The 18391-nt window shown below is 36.9% G+C and overlaps 1 protein-coding gene across 2 annotated transcripts in view; it reads right to left on the bottom strand.

The window, feature by feature from the left end:
- LOC102414570 (desmocollin-3) overlaps positions 1–18391 on the bottom strand; it is a 53444-nt gene that overhangs the window by 19664 nt on the left and 15389 nt on the right. For both annotated transcript variants that reach the window (XM_006080220.4, XM_025273215.3), the window contains exons 5-12: positions 17775–17930; positions 16182–16326; positions 12983–13149; positions 9364–9498; positions 8794–8979; positions 3195–3454; positions 2943–3085; positions 1066–1290 (exon numbers count right to left, since the gene is read on the bottom strand). In XM_006080220.4, the coding sequence (XP_006080282.4) occupies positions 1066–1290; positions 2943–3085; positions 3195–3454; positions 8794–8979; positions 9364–9498; positions 12983–13149; positions 16182–16326; positions 17775–17930 (1417 nt within the window). The remainder of the gene's footprint in view (positions 1–1065; positions 1291–2942; positions 3086–3194; positions 3455–8793; positions 8980–9363; positions 9499–12982; positions 13150–16181; positions 16327–17774; positions 17931–18391) is intronic.

Genomic DNA, 18391 nt, shown 5'->3' on the forward strand with positions numbered 1-18391 from the left:
ACCTGCCAAAGCAGCAGATGCAGATTCAATCCTTCCTTCTCAGGAGGATCCTCTGGAGAAGGAAATGGCAACCCACACCAGTTTTCTTGCTTGGGAAATTCCATGGACAGAGGATCCTGGCGAACTGCAGTCCATGGGGTCACAAAAGAATCACATATGACTCAGCTACTAATCAACAACAACAAAGAAGTGAGAAGGAGGTATTCTAGGCAGAAGGAACAGCATATGCAACAGTTGAATTACATGAAAGAGCATAGCATAGTAACAAAACAGTAGTGATCTATGCTGTAACATAGAAAATTGCAGCCTCTAGAAACTACCATTGTATGAGGTTGCGCTGCAGGCTTCAGTGGCTGGCCTCTGTCCATAGCCTACCATGTTTCCTTCCAGAACATTACAGAGTGTTTATCCCATATACCCAGATAGCTCATTTCCAGAGTTTTTTTTCACTAAAATTTAAGGTGCCCATCTTCTGTTTTTTCTTCATCTTACTGTAGTTACTTCAAAAACACAGCAAAAGCAATTTGTTTTAATAATAAGTTGCCCCTGCTAAGCTAAGTCATTTCAGTCATGGCCAACTCTGTGCAACCCCACAGACGGCAGCCCACCAGGCTCTGCCGTCCCTGGGATTCTCCAGGCAAGAATGCTGGAATGGGTTGCCATTTCCTTCTCCAATGCATGAAAGTGAAATTGCTCAGTCATGTCCAACTCTTAGTGACCCCATGGACTGTAGCCTACCAGGCTCCTCCGTCCATGGGATTCTCCAGGCAAAAGTACTGGAGTGGGTTGCCATTGCCTTCTCCAAAGTTGCCCCATAGTTTAACAAAGATTTTTGTCTTTGTTGTAAATGCAAATATTGCCTTCATAAAAATTATGAGTTTTTTTAAATTTTATGTATTAATACAATATATAACACAGGCCCCACACAATATTTGCAAAAGTTAAAGTTAGCTTTCTAAAATCTGTTCATGAGAACCCATTTTACATTATGCTTCATGTGAATAAAGCAGTAAATCCATCCTCAGTTATTTCAGAGCATACAAATCATTATTTTTCATAAAATACCATTAACTCTGGTGATCGTCCATAGTCTGTTGATTTCTGGAGAAGTGTTTGCCAAGCTGAAGTAAAATGGAGCACCGTTGATGGAACTGTCACGATCGATAGCCGAAATGTCAACATAGTCCATGTTTGCTTTGCAAATAACTAGATAATCTTGAGATATTTCTGGTGGATTATCATTCACATCTTCAATGCTAACTGCGAGGGTTCCAGTACATGATCTACCATCTAGGAAGAAAGAAAAAAAGTTGAGCATAGTTCACAGTTTTTTAAGGAAAAAAAAAATCAGCTAGATTCTAAATATGCATGGGCTTTTTAATTTTTTTTAATTTTATTTATTTATTTATGGCTGTGCCAGGTCTTCATTGCTCGCACGTGGGCTTTCACTAGCTGTGGCAAGCCGAGGCCACCCTCTAATTGCAGTGCGTGGGCTTCTCATTGCAGTGGATTCTCTGGCTGCAGAGCACAGACTCTGGGGTACATGGGCTCAATAGCTGTGGGGCACAGACTTAGTTGTCCCACAGCATGTGGGATCTTCCCAGACCAGTCCCCTGCATTGGCAGGCAGACTTTTTTTTTTTTTTTTTAACCACTGAGCCACCAGGGAAGCTCCTGGGTTTGTTTTTTTTTAATAAATAAACTGATAATTAGAGAAAATGGCAAATAAGAAGGTAGATGGATAAATGAAACCTGTAGAGCATCTAAAATGACTACTGTGCTGTTGCTAGTATCAGATATAACTGCCCATAAACTTTAACCAGAATTTTTACCAAAAAATAAAAATAAACGTCTGAATTTCAAACTCTCTAGTTCCTTGGGTTCCTTTTGGTACAGATGTTAGAAAGAGTAAAGTGACCATGGAAAAACTTTTCTAATCCTGGTACATATTTTAACCATCTAGGCAGATTTTTTTTAAAACAATATATGATGTCCAGGCTCCCAGACCAGGGATTCTAATTCAGTTGGCCTCAGATAGTATCTATACCTTGAAATTACTTTTAAACATCACCAATTATTTTCATAGTTAGCCAGGGTTGAGAAATTCTGGGTTTCCTTAAGGAACAGAATGTAAAGAAAAAATCATTTTAACTCTATAGTCCACTGAACTATTTAATGATTTAATTTAAAAAGACATAAAGAGATCTAGAAGAGTCTGGTGAGACCATTTCATCTAGTCCTAGACTTGAGTTTCATCTTGCCCTCTGACACAGAGATCTATAAGCTTGTAAGATGTTGCCATGCTAGGGACATAAAGATAAAGAAGGTATGGTTTCATGACACCAAGCAGTTTCACCTTGTTTTATGGTTAAGATAAATAGAAACAATCTTTAAAGTAATTTCTAAGAACTCTATCTACTTGGTGGCTCTGATGGTGAAGAATCTGCCTGCAATGCAAGAGACCTGGGTTTGATACCTGGCTTGAGAAGATCCCCTGGAGAAGGGAATGGCTACCCTCTCCAGTATTCTTGCCTGGAGAATCCCATGGATGGCGGAGTCTGGCAGGCTACAGTCCATGGGGTCACAAAGAGTAGGACACGACTGAACGACTAAGACTTCACTTTCAGCACAAGAATATGGGTTTCCCAGGTGGCGCAGAAGTAAAGAACCCACCTGCCAATGCAGGAGACACAAGAGACTCGGGTTCGATCCCTGGGTCAGGAAGATCCCTGGAGAAGGAAATGGCAACCCACTCCAGTATTCTTGCCTGGAAAATCCCAAGGACAGAGGAGCCTGGCGAGTTATAGTCCATAGCGTCTCAAGAGTAGGATAAGACTGAGCACACACACACACACACACATATAGCACAAGAGTAATTCTGCCCAGAAATAACTGCAGTTTATTCTCTAACTCTTCTATCCCAGATGAAAACTCGTGTTTTACCTTGATCTATTGCCAGGACTGTAATATTATACAACTCATTTTTGGGAGTCATAACCTCCCTGTCCAAAGTTTTGGAAGTCTCTACTGAGACTGAACCTTCATTAATGGTGATCCACTCTTTAGTATCATGCAATATTTTGTACCTGTTAAAAAAAAATAAAAACGATTTTAGCACTATAAAATGTATTGATATATTAGTGTCTCAGTCATTACAAATACATTGTAAGTATGTGGTTATAGATTTCTTGGTACCTTAAACCACTGGAACTTTTAGTTTCAGGGTCATATGCCTTATAGCCACTGATCTTTGAACCCACTGCGGAGTTTTCTTTAATCCGTATATATTGGACTTGAGGGCTGCATTCAGGCCCTTCATCCTGATCCTTCACATGAACTGTGACCACAGCTCTGTTCATGGTTGTCATCCTGAGTGCAACATCTCTAGTAAATGGAGCTTCATTGGCCACTCCAATTTCCAGGACCACTTGATGGCTTTCTTCATAATTCAGTGGCTTTCAAAAAAAAAAAAAAAAAAAAGGACAAGTATATCAACATCAGTGTAAAATACATTAGGTATTTCAAATAACAAGTGAACTTTTGTCACTATGAACAGTGCTGCATAAATTCTGTGCTCCCATTTAGCCAATATTGACTTTCATCCTTCACTAAAGAGAGAGGTAATTTTTCACTATGATTTTAGCAAAAGAGGCCTGAAAATTGTGTAATCCAATTCCTAAAATATTTCTATAGCTCATTCTTACAAAGGGAAAATATTCTGAACCTGAAGATAATACAAAAACAGGACAGAATTCTGGTCTTGTTTAGAAGACGAACTTAAGGGTCATCTGACTCGTGGAGAATGTTCAACTTACTATTAATATTTTCCACTGACAAGGGCTCTTATAAAATTAGATGTTGACTTGAAACTGAGATGGTGCAGTGATTTTATCTCTGATAGAAACCACATTTCAAATGCATGTTTGAATTGTCCTGTAAGGCATGCAACTGAACAATTTTTATTTAAGCTTTTCCTTCTATCAAAATCCACACAGGTTCTCATTTCTTCTTAGAAATCTGCTTTGGCTTTTTGCCAATTCCTTCTTTGTTGAATAAAATTTTTACCCCTGCTCATCATCTACTTGCATGAAAATTTTATCTTTGACAATTCGAGAATTATACTTTGGTATCACTTGTAGTTTATCCAAAGAAACTCTCACAGTGAAAATGCAGAAGAGGTGGTGCTTGCAGTAAAGAACTCGCCTGCCAATGCAGGAGATGTAAGAGACACAGGTTCAATCTCTGTATTGGAAAGATCCCATAGAAGAGGGCATGGCAACCCACTCTAGTATTCTTGCATGGAGAATTGCATGGACAGAGGAGCGTGGCAGGCTATGTTCCATAGGGTGGCAAAGAGTCAGATGCAACTGAAGCAACTTAGCATGCACACACCCAAGAAAAATACATGTGCTAATTGGTACTATTATTATCATCATCCCCATTTTACAAAGCAGGAAAAAGAGAACAGGAGATTAATTGGTTTTCCCATGGCCAAAAGAAACCCATTTGCGCTAGAGTTTGAAGCCATGTAGTCTGGTTTGAGTCCGTATTCCTAACCACATCACTATAATTCTGCTTAATTGATTCACCAGCCTGTGAAATCTTTTGAGCCAATTCTTTACTTACAGCTGATTTTTATACAGCAAATCAAGTTAAATCTAGAAAACACTATTTTACTGTACTGAAAAACTAAAGCATTTTTCTTTTTTATTGAAGTATAGCTGATTTATATTGTTGTATTAATTTCTGCTATACAGCAAAGTGATTCAGTTACACATATACATTGTTTTTTATATTCTTTTCCATAATGGTTTATCTCAGAATGTTGAATATTATTCCCTGTTTTATACAGTAAGATCTTTTTGTTTATCCATTCTATATAATAATTTGCATCTACTAACCTCAAACTCCCAGTCCATCTTTCCTCTTCTCCTCCCCCTTGGCAATTATGTTTGTTCTCTACGTTAGAACAATTTTTCTTTGATTCTTTTTCTGCTTATTAAATAATAACTGGCTAAATATTAAACAAAATCAAAACTGAAGAGCTAAATTTTTCATTTAAACCTTTCTCCACATCTGAGTATTATCAAGTTGAAATACTAATGTGCTGTGCTTTGTTGCTTCAGTCATGTCCGACTCTTGTGACGCTATGGACCATAGCCCACCAGGCTTCTCTGTCTTTTACATCTCCTGGATTGGCAGGCGGGTTCTTTACCACTAGCACTACCTGGGAAGCATACTAATACTAGTCCAATAAGAAGTCAAAAAATTTCTGAATCTTAGAATCTGCAAAATGCATGTGAAACTCTTTTTGACTCTTTTATTAAAAGCCCAGAAAATGTATCACCAAGAGAGAAAAAGGATTGATATCTGTTTATTTGTTGCTAATGAACACTATCTCACAAATTACATGTATTGCTATGGTCATGCTGAGAGTTAGAGCATCTGCTGATGATAAGAAATGGATAGAAAACAGCTGCTGCCCTGGAGAAAGTGCAGTTTGTTTGATCTAGAGTCACTTGCTATAAGCCCTAAAATTTGTTTATGTAATTTTTAAGGCTCAAGATAGATATTGCCTTAGTGGATTAAACTCTCCAAAATTAGAAATCTGGTGAGATGAAATAATGATTATTGAAGAATTATGAATTCTCCTCAACCACAGGGTATCTTTTTGTTTCATCAATTGAAAAAAAAAGTCCAAAAATATTCCATAATATCCCTTACCTGCACTAAGATGCTAACAACTCCCTAGAAAATGTAATGTGAAGATGGAACTAAAGATGCTCTATGTTAAAATGACCAAGGGAAAAAAGTCACAAAATTGAAAGAATAACAGTGAATATTAGTATTAAATATATTATTAAAACAACTATAATTCATCTGGGAAAAAATATGACCAAGCAGTAGAAGGGGGCAACAGAGGATGAGATGGTTGGATGGCATCACTGACTCAATGGACATGAGTTTGAGTTAACTCCAGGAGACAGTGAAGGACAGGGAAGCCTGGCATGTAGTTCATGGTGTCACAAAGAGTCAGACATGACTTAGCCAATGAACAATAACAAGTTGGAGTCAAAGAAACATAGACTCAGATTTTGTCTCTACTACATCCAAGCTGTGTCACTTTGTGTAAGTTTCTTAATGTATATGAGACTAAGTTTTCTTTTCTATACAATTCTTAGAATGACATTTAACATTAGCACACACGGTAAGTGCTTTAAACTACAAGACAATTTTCTTTCTTGTTCTGGGTTAAGAACACAAAACCAAGGGTCTTTCCCTAAAGACCTTTTTCTGCCCTCATAACATGGATCCTAGAACATAATAGTGGAACCAACAATACAATATATAGAACAAAGAATATGTTTATTCAGTGCTGTTTGAGGTAATACTATATCTCATCCTCAATATCACCTTTTAAAAAGATCAACTATACCCAGGCTTATATTCAAAAGAGAAAGAGTGAGAACAATATGAGTTAATAAATTATATCATTTAACTATTGTTAAAGGAATTGGAAATATTTATCCTAGACAAGGTAAGTCTCAAAGGACATAAAAGCCTTTTCAAAGCATTACACCTGTTCTGTAAAGCATTAGATATAAAACCTGCTCCAAGACATGGGTTACAGAGAGAATAATTTAGACACAGTATAAATAAGACCTTCTGAGGATCAGAGATCTCTAGACATGGAGTAAGCTGCCAGTGGAGATGTGGAGATTCTTAATAATTGAGAATGTTTAAGCATAAGTAGGTGCCTAATAACTGATAACAAAATTATAGAAGAAAGATAGCATGAAAGCAGAACAGCTGGACTAAATAGATTAAATTCTCTTACAACTTATAAAGTGTATAATCTGAAACCATTTATTTGATTAAACCACTAATTGATTAAAACTTAACTTGCCTCTTCAATATTTGAAAATCAATGTGATATACCACATTAACAAATTGAAAGATGAAAACCATATAATTATCTCAATATATGCAGAGAAAGCTTTTGACAAAAAACTATAAAACATTGATGAAAGAAATCAGAGATGACACAAATAGATGGAAAAATATACCATGTTCATGGATTGGAAGAATCAATATAGTGAAAATGAGTATACTACCCAAAGCAATCTATAGATTCAATGCAATCCCTATCAAGCTACCAATGGGATTTTTCACAGAGCTAGAACAAATAATTTCACAATTTGTATGGAAATACAAAAAAAACCCCTCAAATAGCCAAAGCAATCTTGAGAAAGAAGAATGGAACTGGAGAAATCAACTGCCTGACTTCAGGCTCTACTACAAAATTACAGTCAACAAGACAGTATGGTACTGGCACAAAGACAGAAATATAGATCAATAGAACAAAATAGAAAGCCCAGAGATAAATCCATGTACCTATGGACACCTTATCTTTGACAAAGGAGGCAAGAATACACAATGGAAAAAAGACAATCTCTTTAACAAGTGGTGCTGGGAAAACTGGTCAACCACTTGTAAAAGAATGAAACTAGAACACTTTCTAACACCATACACAAAAATAAACTCAAAATGGATCGAAGATCTAAATGTAAGACCAGAAACTAAAACTCCTAGAGGAAAACATAGGCAAAACACTCTCTGATGTAAATCACAGCAGGATCCTCTATGACCCACCTCCCAGAGTAATGGAAATAAAAGCAAAAATAAACAAATGGGACATAATTAAAAGCTTTTGCACAATGAAGGAAACTATAAACAAGGTGAAAAGACAGCCTTCAGAATGGGAGAAAATAGCAAATGAAGCAACTGACAAAGAATTAATCTCAAAAATGTACAAGCAACTCCTGCAGCTCAATTCCAGAAAAATAAGCAACCCAATCAAAAAATGAGCCAAAGAAGAAGACATACAGATGGCTAACAAACACATGAAAAGATGCTCAACATCACTCATTATCAGAAAAATGCAAATTAAAACCACAATGAAGTACCATCTCACGCTGGTCAGAATGGCTGCTATCAAAAGTCTACAAACAATAAATGCTGGAGAGGGTGTGGAGAAAAAGGAACCCTCTTACACTGTTGGTGGGAATGCAAACTAGTACAGCCACTATGGAGAACAGTGTGGAGATTCCTTAAAACACTGAAAATAGAACTGCCATATGATCCAGCAATCCCACTGCTGGGCATACACACCAAGGAAACCAGAATTAAAAGAGACACGTGTACCCCAATGTTCATCGCAGCACTGTTTACAATAGCCAGGACATGGAAGCAACCTAGATGTCCATCGGCAGATGAATGGATAAGAATGCTGTGGTACATATACACAATGAAACATTACTCAACTATTAAAAAGAATGCATTTGAATCAGTTCTAATGAGGTGGATGGAACTGGAGCCTAATATACAGAGCAAAGTAAGTCATAAAGAAAAACACCAATACAGTATATTAATGAATATATATATGGAATTTAGAAAGATAGTAACGATGACCCTATATGTGAGACAGCAAAAGAGACACAGATGTAAAGAATAGACTTTTGGACTCTGTGGGAGAAGGCGAGGGTGGGATGATTTGAGAGAATAGCATTGAAACATGTATATTATCATATGTGAAATAGATCGCCATCTAGGTTTGATGCATAAGACAGGGCACTCAAGGGCTGGTGCAATGGGATGACCCTGAGGGATGGGATGGGGAGGGAGGTGGCAGGGGGGCTCAGGATGGGGAACACATATACACCCATGGCTGATTCATGTGAATGTATGGCAAAAACCACTTGCCAAATTGTCGATTACTCATTATTTACTGTACCTTTACAACAGACAAAACACCTTCATTAGTTGCTTTGTCTGTACTGATTTTGAAATGTCCATTTTCATTGCCCTTTAAAATAGTAAAATTGGCTCTCCAATTGGCAGTGTTAATCAAATCCTTATCTTCTACAGGTATTCTTAGAATTTCCACGTTGACCGTGTTTTCCTCGACTGATGCTTCATACTGAAACAGAGAGAACTCATTAAAACCTTATCTTATAAGGGAAACTTCTACAAAGAAAGTAAAACATGTCTTTCACTCCAAAAGTACTTGTTCTTAAAGCTTTTTCCTAGATTATTTCAAAACATGAATCATGAAAGCATTGTTTTATTAAGAGTTACTTTTACATGAACGTAGAACTTTGATACAAATGAAGACTAATATCATAGCCTTTAACAAAAGAAAGATAATATAAATACCAATATGAATAAATAAGAGATTTATATGCCATATGTTTCATTTTATTGATAAAACAAGCATAGATACTTTGAAGAATGATAAATACTTTATTAATTCCAATTAAATTAAAAACAGCAACAGAGATCAATTTTGATATTATCTACTTACAGCATTCTGTCTGAAAGTGGGCAAATTGTCATTTGAATCTTTTACTGTTATGATGCAAGTTGCTGTACTCATCAATCCAAAAAACTGGCCATCCATATCTTGTACTTTCATTATCAATGAGTATTTGTCTGCAACCTGAAAACAAAGGAAGTACGTAATTAGTTTTGAAAACCTTTGTTTAGATGTATAAAGGAAACCACAGTGGCACACACTTCTATTAATATGTATCCATGCTTTTATTTGATTTCCCTATTTGTATATACCCAAAAGCATGGTAGACAGGAAGAAAGCTGAAAGTAGGCAGAGCTTCAGTGACAAAGATCCATAGTAAGAAAGTAGATTTACATTTTAGGTTGCAGGTAATAGAAGGTTTTATGGGAGTCATATGGGGAGTACAAAATGGGAACATTTGAGTTTTAGAATGTTTTTAAAGACGGTTGAGCATAATTAGAAGTGAACTGAGCTGGGATTCAAAGGAACCTGTTGAAGCCTCCTGAAACAGTCCAAAGCTGGGGCCTTGGCAATAAGGACATAAAGCAAGGGTGATAGGAAAGTTATTTATAAGTCAAAATGCAGTTTGACTTGAGAACAGACTGTATGCATAGTTACGAAAGAAAGGGGTTGAGGATGCTGCTCTGGGGTCCTACTTAGATAGATGGGCAGACAGAGGTATTACAGGAAGACAGTGGTTCCTTGAGGAGAAAAGTACTGGCAAGGTTGGCAAGGAGGAGTGAAAAAAAATGAGTTTTTCCTGGTGTATATTGAATTCTATATTCCTGTGGGAAATCTAGTGGAAGCAGAGTGGCTTCCCACTCTGATGGCTCAGTGGTAAAGAATACACCTGTAATGCAAGAGACTCAGGATATGCAGGTTCAATCCCTGGGTCAGGAAGATCCCCTAGAGGAAATGGCAACCCACTCCAGTATTCTTGCCTGGAGAATCCCACAGACAGAGGAGGCTGGTGGGCTACAATCCAAAGGGTCACAAAGAGTCTGACATGACTGAGCACACACATATACACACACACACGGGAAGTCTAAGGAGAAATGTCCAGAAGATAGCTGAATAGATAGACCTATACTTAAGGGCAGCTCAAGGACTGAAATACCAATCTTGGGGTCAGCAGTAGCTGGACAGTGATTGAAATTATGGCAAGAATCAAATTTCCAGTGAGAGAGTGAGTGAAAGTCGCTCAGTCGTATCGGACTCATTGCAACCCCATGGGCTGTACAGTCTATGGAATTCTCCAGGCCAGAATACTGGAGTGGGTAGCCTTTCCCTTCTTCAGGGGATCTTCATAATCCAGGGATCGAACCCAGGTCTCCCAAATTGCAGGTGGATTATTTACCAGCTGAGCCACAAGGGAAGCCCAAGACTACTGAAGTGGGTAACTTATCCCTTCTTCAGAGGATCTTCCTGCCCCAGGAATCGAACCAGGGTCTCCTGCATTGCAGGTGGATTCTTTACCAACTGAGTTATCAGGGGAGAGAATAAAGGATGAGAAAAGCAGAGGATGTAAGGAACACTAGTATTTCATGTTTAGGAGAAGTAAGAAGAGTAAGCAAAGGACAGATGCTCAAAACAAAAGATCAGGAAAGCAGGAGGAGAACCAGAAATCCAAGAGAAGAGAGAGTTTTCATAATTGCCAGCAATAGAGCTTTAATAACTAACCACTGGATTAGGCAGTTAGGTGATCGCTGTGGACCTCTGAGAATGGGGTTTGCAGATAGTGTGCTGATGCTGCGATGGACTCACTGGTTTGTGACACAATCGCCTCTGTTGCCTTCTCTTCGTTTTACTCTTCTTTAGCCACTCCTTTTGTTCTTTTATTTTTCATCATTTTCAATTTCCCTCTATTCCTTCCTTGGTCTTTATTTTACTCATCCTTTTTTACAGTGGAAACTAACATTCCCATCCCAAACTGTTCCTTCCAAAGGCTCTGGAACTCTCTGAGACCCTCCTCTAAATGAAGTTTCTTCATCTCCCTTTTTCATTTCTTTACTTCCTGCATTGTCCCCTACAACACATTTCATGGTTGTTACCCACAAAATCCCATTCGATTTTTTTTGATCAAGCAAGTAAATCTGGGGTTTGATCCCAAATCTGTATCTTACAAGCTGTGTAACCCTAATTTATTTATTTACTCTAAGTCTCATTTGTTGATATTGAAAAACTAGGAAAAATCCTTGTTTTCACTTGATTACCACATCCCACAGATACAAAAATATAATCATATAATTCCCTTCAAACATTCCCATTTGTTATGACCATTGTGTGTTTTATTACATGGAATGTCACGATCTCACAAAAATAAAAATAATAATAAATAAAAGCTTTGTAATTTTTTTATTCTTTTTGCTATGTTCTCACCATCCCTCCCTTTTGCTCTGGGATCAAATACCATTGATTTCTGTTCTAATATCTCTCCCAGCCATATCGATCCTTCTGTTTACGTTATTCTAGTTTTAGTAGGTACCACTGAAGTGTTCTAATAAAGCTACTTTGTACATGTGAAACTGATTGATCTGCTTTGGTCAATAATGCAAGACTCTGGATTAAATATGGGCTGATGAAATGTATAAGAGCAACAATGAATGATCAGAGAATACAGTGCAGTAATTTGACCAGGGCAAGTCAATCTATCCTTCTGACTGTCACCTTTCTTCTCCATAGAGTGGATGTAATCCCTACCTAATCCAACAAGGAAATTATCAAGATGAATTAAAATTATGCATAAAGAATTTGAGCATCAAGTGCTATACACATAACAATATGCTATTAATATCATCCAAATAGTGCCGCAAATTTTTAACAATCCATCTACTTTATCTTAACTAATCTTTTTCTGATTAAAAGCTGTTTTTTTTTCTGTTGTTGTTTAGTCATTAAGTCGTGTCTGACTCTTTGCAACCCCATGGACTGTAGCTTGCCAGGTTACTGTGTCCAGGAAGAACATTGGAATGGGTTGCCATTTCCTTCTCCAAGTACATATCTATAATAACAGGATAGGGATCAGGGTATAATCTACACTCATGGAACAAGCAAAACTAATTGTCCTACATGAGAACTGAGCTGGAACACTGAGCTAGAACCAACTAGTCATACACAAGAACTAAAACAATATTCAATAATATCAACTTTCATAAGTAATATCTTTTTTCTCACTCCTTCTGAATACTAATTGATTTTTACTTCTATCTTTCATGGTTTCTCTTATATAAGGAAATAGAAATCATATTATAACAAGTCTTAATAATATAGCCAGGAATTCTTATTGTCTTATGCCTAAGTAAAATAAAATGAGAAACTCTTAATCCACCAGCTTCTCAGGTAGCTCAGTGGTAAAGAATCCACCTGCCAATGCAGGAGACACGGGGGATGTAGGTTCAATCCCTGAGTCAGGAAGATCCCCTGGAGTAGGAAATGGCTACCCACTCCAGTATTCTTGCCTAGAAAATCCCATGGACTGAGGAGCCTGGTGGGCTACAGTCCATGGGTCACATCAGACATGACTGAGCATGTACACATGCCTAATCCATAGGATAGCAAATTATAGTAAATTGGAGGTGGTGCATTCAACCCCCAGTAAAATAATAAACCTGTAGATTGTGAAAGTTACCTCTCTGTCCAAATAATGAGAGACTGTGGTGATCACACCCGTGCTGGGATGCACAGAAAACAGCCCAGGTGATCTTGGTGTCTGCTCCAAAATGCTGTACTTCAGGCGCGTGTGCATCGTGTCTGGTTCATCTCTGTCCGTGGCACAAACCACTCCCACTGTAGTACCTACATGTTTGTTTGTTTTAAGAAAAAAGGAGTCTTTACTTTCCAAAACTGCAAAATATGTTTAGGCGTAACTACACTTCTCAAAGTCTAACATTGATAGTGGAAACCTTATTTAAGTTGTATTTCTTACCAGCAATATTCCATCTTTACATAGTACTGGTGAAGATGACTTCAAATTTATAACATGAAATACTTTAATGCTAAGAATCAAGATTTACTTTGTCCACAGTTTAAACTATTTGAAAGTAAATTTACTAAAAAACATACAAATAGCATCCAAGAATAATTTCAACATGTATTCCCACATATTGAAATATGGAGAGATAACCATATCTCTAAAGTATATCAGATTTTTAAAAATCAAAGTTTTGGTTAATAATTAATCAAGGCTGACTTGGAATATAATTGGATAGATGATCATGTTGACCTTTCACATCTCAGTCTCTCCTTTCTATGATTTTCTTTTTGCTAATTCTTGAATTGCCTCATTCTTTCACCAGATTAGTATCCAAACCCCATTGCTGCCAGCCTTACTTAATCTTATTTCATACTATTTACTATTTAGGGAGAATTTAAGTCAACTGTTGCTTCAGTTGGAGCTACTGGTATTTTTCATCAGTATGGAAAGTAAGAATATTGCTCTGGTAAAGGATTTCAGGTATCAAAGAGGACATACATGTGGCATTTTAAAGTGTAAGAAGAGTGTTCCCATGAAATTATAATACATAGATCCACTTTGCCTAGCTGGCCTGTATGTGAGGCTGGCCTGAGGAATAATATATAGACACATACAATAATATACATATATACATATATTCATTGAAATTTTATATTTGAGGAAATAAAAGCAAATAAAAGTATCAGTGCAAGGAAGTATTGATTTTAAATAATTTTGTCATTATATTTTTAAACGTTATATATGTGTATGTATTTGTGCTTAAACATACATATGTGTGTGTGTGTGTGTGTATATATATATATATATATACATACATATATATATACGTAGCCTGCCAGGCTCCTCTGTCCATAGAATTCTCCAGGCAAGAATACTGGAATGGGTTGCCATTTCCTTCTCCAGTATGTATATAAATATAGATATAAATTTGTAGAGAATGTCCAAATACATATTTATAACAAAAAGATTTTTGCAGTGGATCAATATGAAGACATGAAGTAATAATCTTATTATAAGAAAATAAATGATCTTCTCATAAAAAACTATTTATAAGCTTTATAAGATATAAATTTTCTTTCTGCAATTTCACTTACAGGCAGACATAAACACTATTTTAATTCTCTGGATATAGAACACCTTTACTTATTACATAAAATTGTCCTAAAATCTTGACTTGGAAATTCTTTTCCACAAGTGCTATACTTCACTATTAGCTGAGCATCCTTTGCCCAAAGCATCTGTGTGTAAAATAAATTCAAGGAACACCGTTAGACTAATACAGTTTTAACTGGTCTGAACCTACTGGTGTGAGATGCTTAAAGCATCCTGGGTTAATCTGGGCATCAAAGTGTTTGTCCTCAATTTTTCTCTGTTACTATTAAAGAGAGAGAATGTTAGAGAAAGAATCTAAAACCAATCATCCCTCTTTGAAAATAGAAAAATGTAACAAAATCATAGACTTGAGAGGTTAAAAACATTTTAAATCATCTAACATAATTAAACTCATTCTATAGATCAGACAACTCAAAGGAACTTCAGTGAGTTCTCACAGTGAAATAATAACAGACCCTGAATCAAAAACTAGGCTTCCTAAACTCCAAACCAACTATTTTCATTTTTTTAATTGTACCATGTGAGTACTAAGGAGGTTAACATCTATGACACCAAATTACCAAAGCAAAACATAAAAAGAAAGAGCAGCTGTAAGAATCCAATGAAAATGTAAATAACTATACTAGAAACATTAATAAGCAAGTTAGTAAAGTCCCCTTTATGGTTCAGCTCACTTCCTTTCAACTTTATTGCAAGAGGTAATTCTCTGCTGGCTCTACAATAAGGAATCTGCCTGCAGTGCAGGAGACACAGGAGACGTGGGTTCGATCCCTGAGTCAGGAAGATCCCCAAGGAGAAAATGGCAACCCCTTCCAGTATTTTTGCCTGCGGAATCCCATGAACAGAGGAGCCTGGCGGGCTACAGTCCAAAGAATCACAGAGTTGAACACAACCAAGCAACAACAAATACGTGAACAATTTTTCACATTTCAAGTCTAGAAGACATCAAGAATGCCACATTTAAGGGCGAACTAAAGTGAAACACTATGGTTTTTCCTCATGTGAGAGCAAGCGTTTAGGATGGAGAACATGCGATGCAAGTTTCTTTAAAGTTATTTCAGTATTCATTCTAAATTGGGAGTAGTAAAACAGTACTTTAAAGAGAAAAGATAAATAAGATTTATTTATTAAATAAATTGTATACTCAGTGGATGCCATTCAACACCTTCCTACATAAAACCTAATTAAAATATCTACACTGATTTTAGTTTTATTAGAGTCTACACTGCATATCCTCCCTTGGAGCTGGGGATAATGATAAACCCACATAATAATAAAATGAAATGAAGTACAAAAGCAAAATATGGTACAAAGCTTGAATAACTGTTATCTGCCTTTATAACTCATTGGTATACTGGCAACACCACAAACTCCTATGTTGCTGTTGTTTAGTCGCTGTCATTTCCAACTCTTTTGCAATCCCGTGGCTCTCTGTCTATGAGACTTTCCTGGTAAGAATCCTGGAATGGGGTGCCATTTCCTTCTCCAGGGCATCTTCCTGACCCAGGGATCAAACTCACATCTTCTGCTTGGCAGGTGGATCCAGTACCACTGAGCAACCTAGGAAGCCTATAATATCAAACTCCTATAATACCTTGTAAACTACACATTGATTGAATCTGATGGCATTATATGTATCCAATGAGCCCAATGTCATCTGGCATTGAGTAAAAACTCAATCTCTCAAACAATGCATATAAACATTTAATACAGCATATTTTGCTCTTCAGTGTTGTCTCACCAACTCTACTGCTTTCCAGAACTTCAAAATTATAAACTGCTTCTGTGAAAATAGGATGGTTGTCATTTTCGTCCTCCACTCTGATGGGCAGTGGGAGAGGGAAGTCTGCTGAATATCCGTCTGCAGTTGACGCGTAGGCAATCAGCTGTAAAACAGTGAAAGCCAAACTGAACAGTCCATTTTGAAAGATTCCAGCAAGAAAGAATTCTATGCTTTATCTAATACCTTCTCTGCAAATCTTTTCAGTAATAAATCTTTCCAAAAATTTAATACTTCTTTAGTTATCAGAGCATTGAAGGTAGAAAGACTATAACTATTAATATTATAGTTCAAAGTATTCAGTGTTTGGTAGAAGTGGCTACACTTCAAATAAAACCTAGGTCAGAATACAGAGTGTCAGAGAATACTCAGGCCATTAGACTAAGGAATTAAATGTGAATATAGCAGGGTGGATTATAGTCTTTATTCTCCCCCTAATCATAAAATCATAAATAGGGAGAAACAAGTCATTTCACTGCAGTGGGAAAAAACCGAACTACATCATCTAAATAAAGCAAAGATTACCAAATTTTGTCACTACTAAGCCCCTTTATTATTTTACCTCATAGATCACATATTTGTAAGAGGTTTCCTCATAAAACTGCTGCATTTACTTCTGCGTTACTGGTTAACCAAAAGCAGTGTAAAGTCAAATAGAACATATTTCTCTTCAGCATGTGATTATAACACTGAGTTGAAAATTTTCCAGCCAAAAGCAAAGTGTCACGTGGTGACCATCAGTCATGTTTTACTTACCCAGCATCTCTTCCTTTTTCTTTTAGGAAGAGAAGCCCTCTTTTTTATGGAGAATCAGCTCCCCTGAACCACAGGAATAATTACATAACCCCAGAGCATTTATTATATCATGCTGAAAATTGTCTGAATTATTACACTGAAAATTAAGTGACTTATTCCCCATTGATGTAAGGAAATGGCATCCCACTCCAGTGCTCTTGCCTGGAGAATCCCAGGGACGGGGGAGCCTGGTGGGCTTCTGTCTATGGGGTCGCACACAGTCGGACAAGACTGAAGCAACTTAGCTGCAGCAGCAGCAGCATCCTTACCAGTATACTGACTTATCGTGCCTTGTTTGGGCTTGATCTCCCACTTTTGCTACATTATGTAGTTCTCAGATATCATCAGATAGTCATACATGCTGAAGAAAGACCAAGAAAGAAAGGGGGAAAAAAAAAAGGAGCAAAAGAGGGACATTGGAAGACAACTCTTCCAATCAACTGTGGCCATGTCCTAGAGAGAGGAGAAAGGACCATGACCAGAGAGAGAAGGAAAACCTCAGAAACAAAACCAACTTTTGGAAATTTGCTGGAATTTACATCCAAATGCAATTAAATTTCTTGGCTTCACTTTAGGCTTACCTAACAGAAGTTGAGATAAAGAGCAGACCAAGCATTCCAAAATATTATACAATCTATTTCCTTCGTCTTTAAGATGCCCTCAGAAAAGACAGTGCAGAAGACAGGAAAGAGTAGATGGAGTATCAGAAGAAACATAGTTTAATCACTTAAAAGTCATGTGTATTGATAAAGCTCCTACATCAAAAACGTCATATTCTTCACGATCCACAGGCTGGGTACAATACAGATTTCCAGTGTCTCTTTCTATGAAAAACAAATTTAAAGGTTCCTTGTCAACTCCACGCCCACTTATTGAATAGAAGATGGTATAGTTCTGTGCAGCATCAGATTGAACCTAAAAGGAAAAAGCACATGTAAAAAATTTTTCATTAAAATGCTGTTTTTTAAATACAACTTATATGTTTACATTGTTTATTAAAGAGATTATTTTAAGAATAATCACCTTTGTCACTTCATCAACCTGCAAAATGGTAACAAACTATGATAATTTGGCAAAAGATTTTTTAAAAGCTCCCAAATTTAATGAAGACAATGTTCAACATAAATAGTAACCAAAGAAAACCTAATTGAAAGCAAAAAGGCATAGGTTCCCATCTAGTGATTTGGCAAAGGTAGAAAAAAACAATACTACCCATTGTGGGCAGGGATGAGGCAAACAGGGACTCTCATATCCTGATGAAAGGAACGTCAATTGGAATGTTTCTTAGGGAGATGAATTAACAAAACTGAAAAGAATGACAATAAACAGAGAAGACTCTTCTTGGCAGAGGCAACAGGAAGTGCAAAGTGATCAGA

This window comes from Bubalus bubalis, chromosome 22, assembly GCF_019923935.1.
Source record: "Bubalus bubalis isolate 160015118507 breed Murrah chromosome 22, NDDB_SH_1, whole genome shotgun sequence".
NCBI lineage: Eukaryota > Metazoa > Chordata > Mammalia > Artiodactyla > Bovidae > Bubalus > Bubalus bubalis.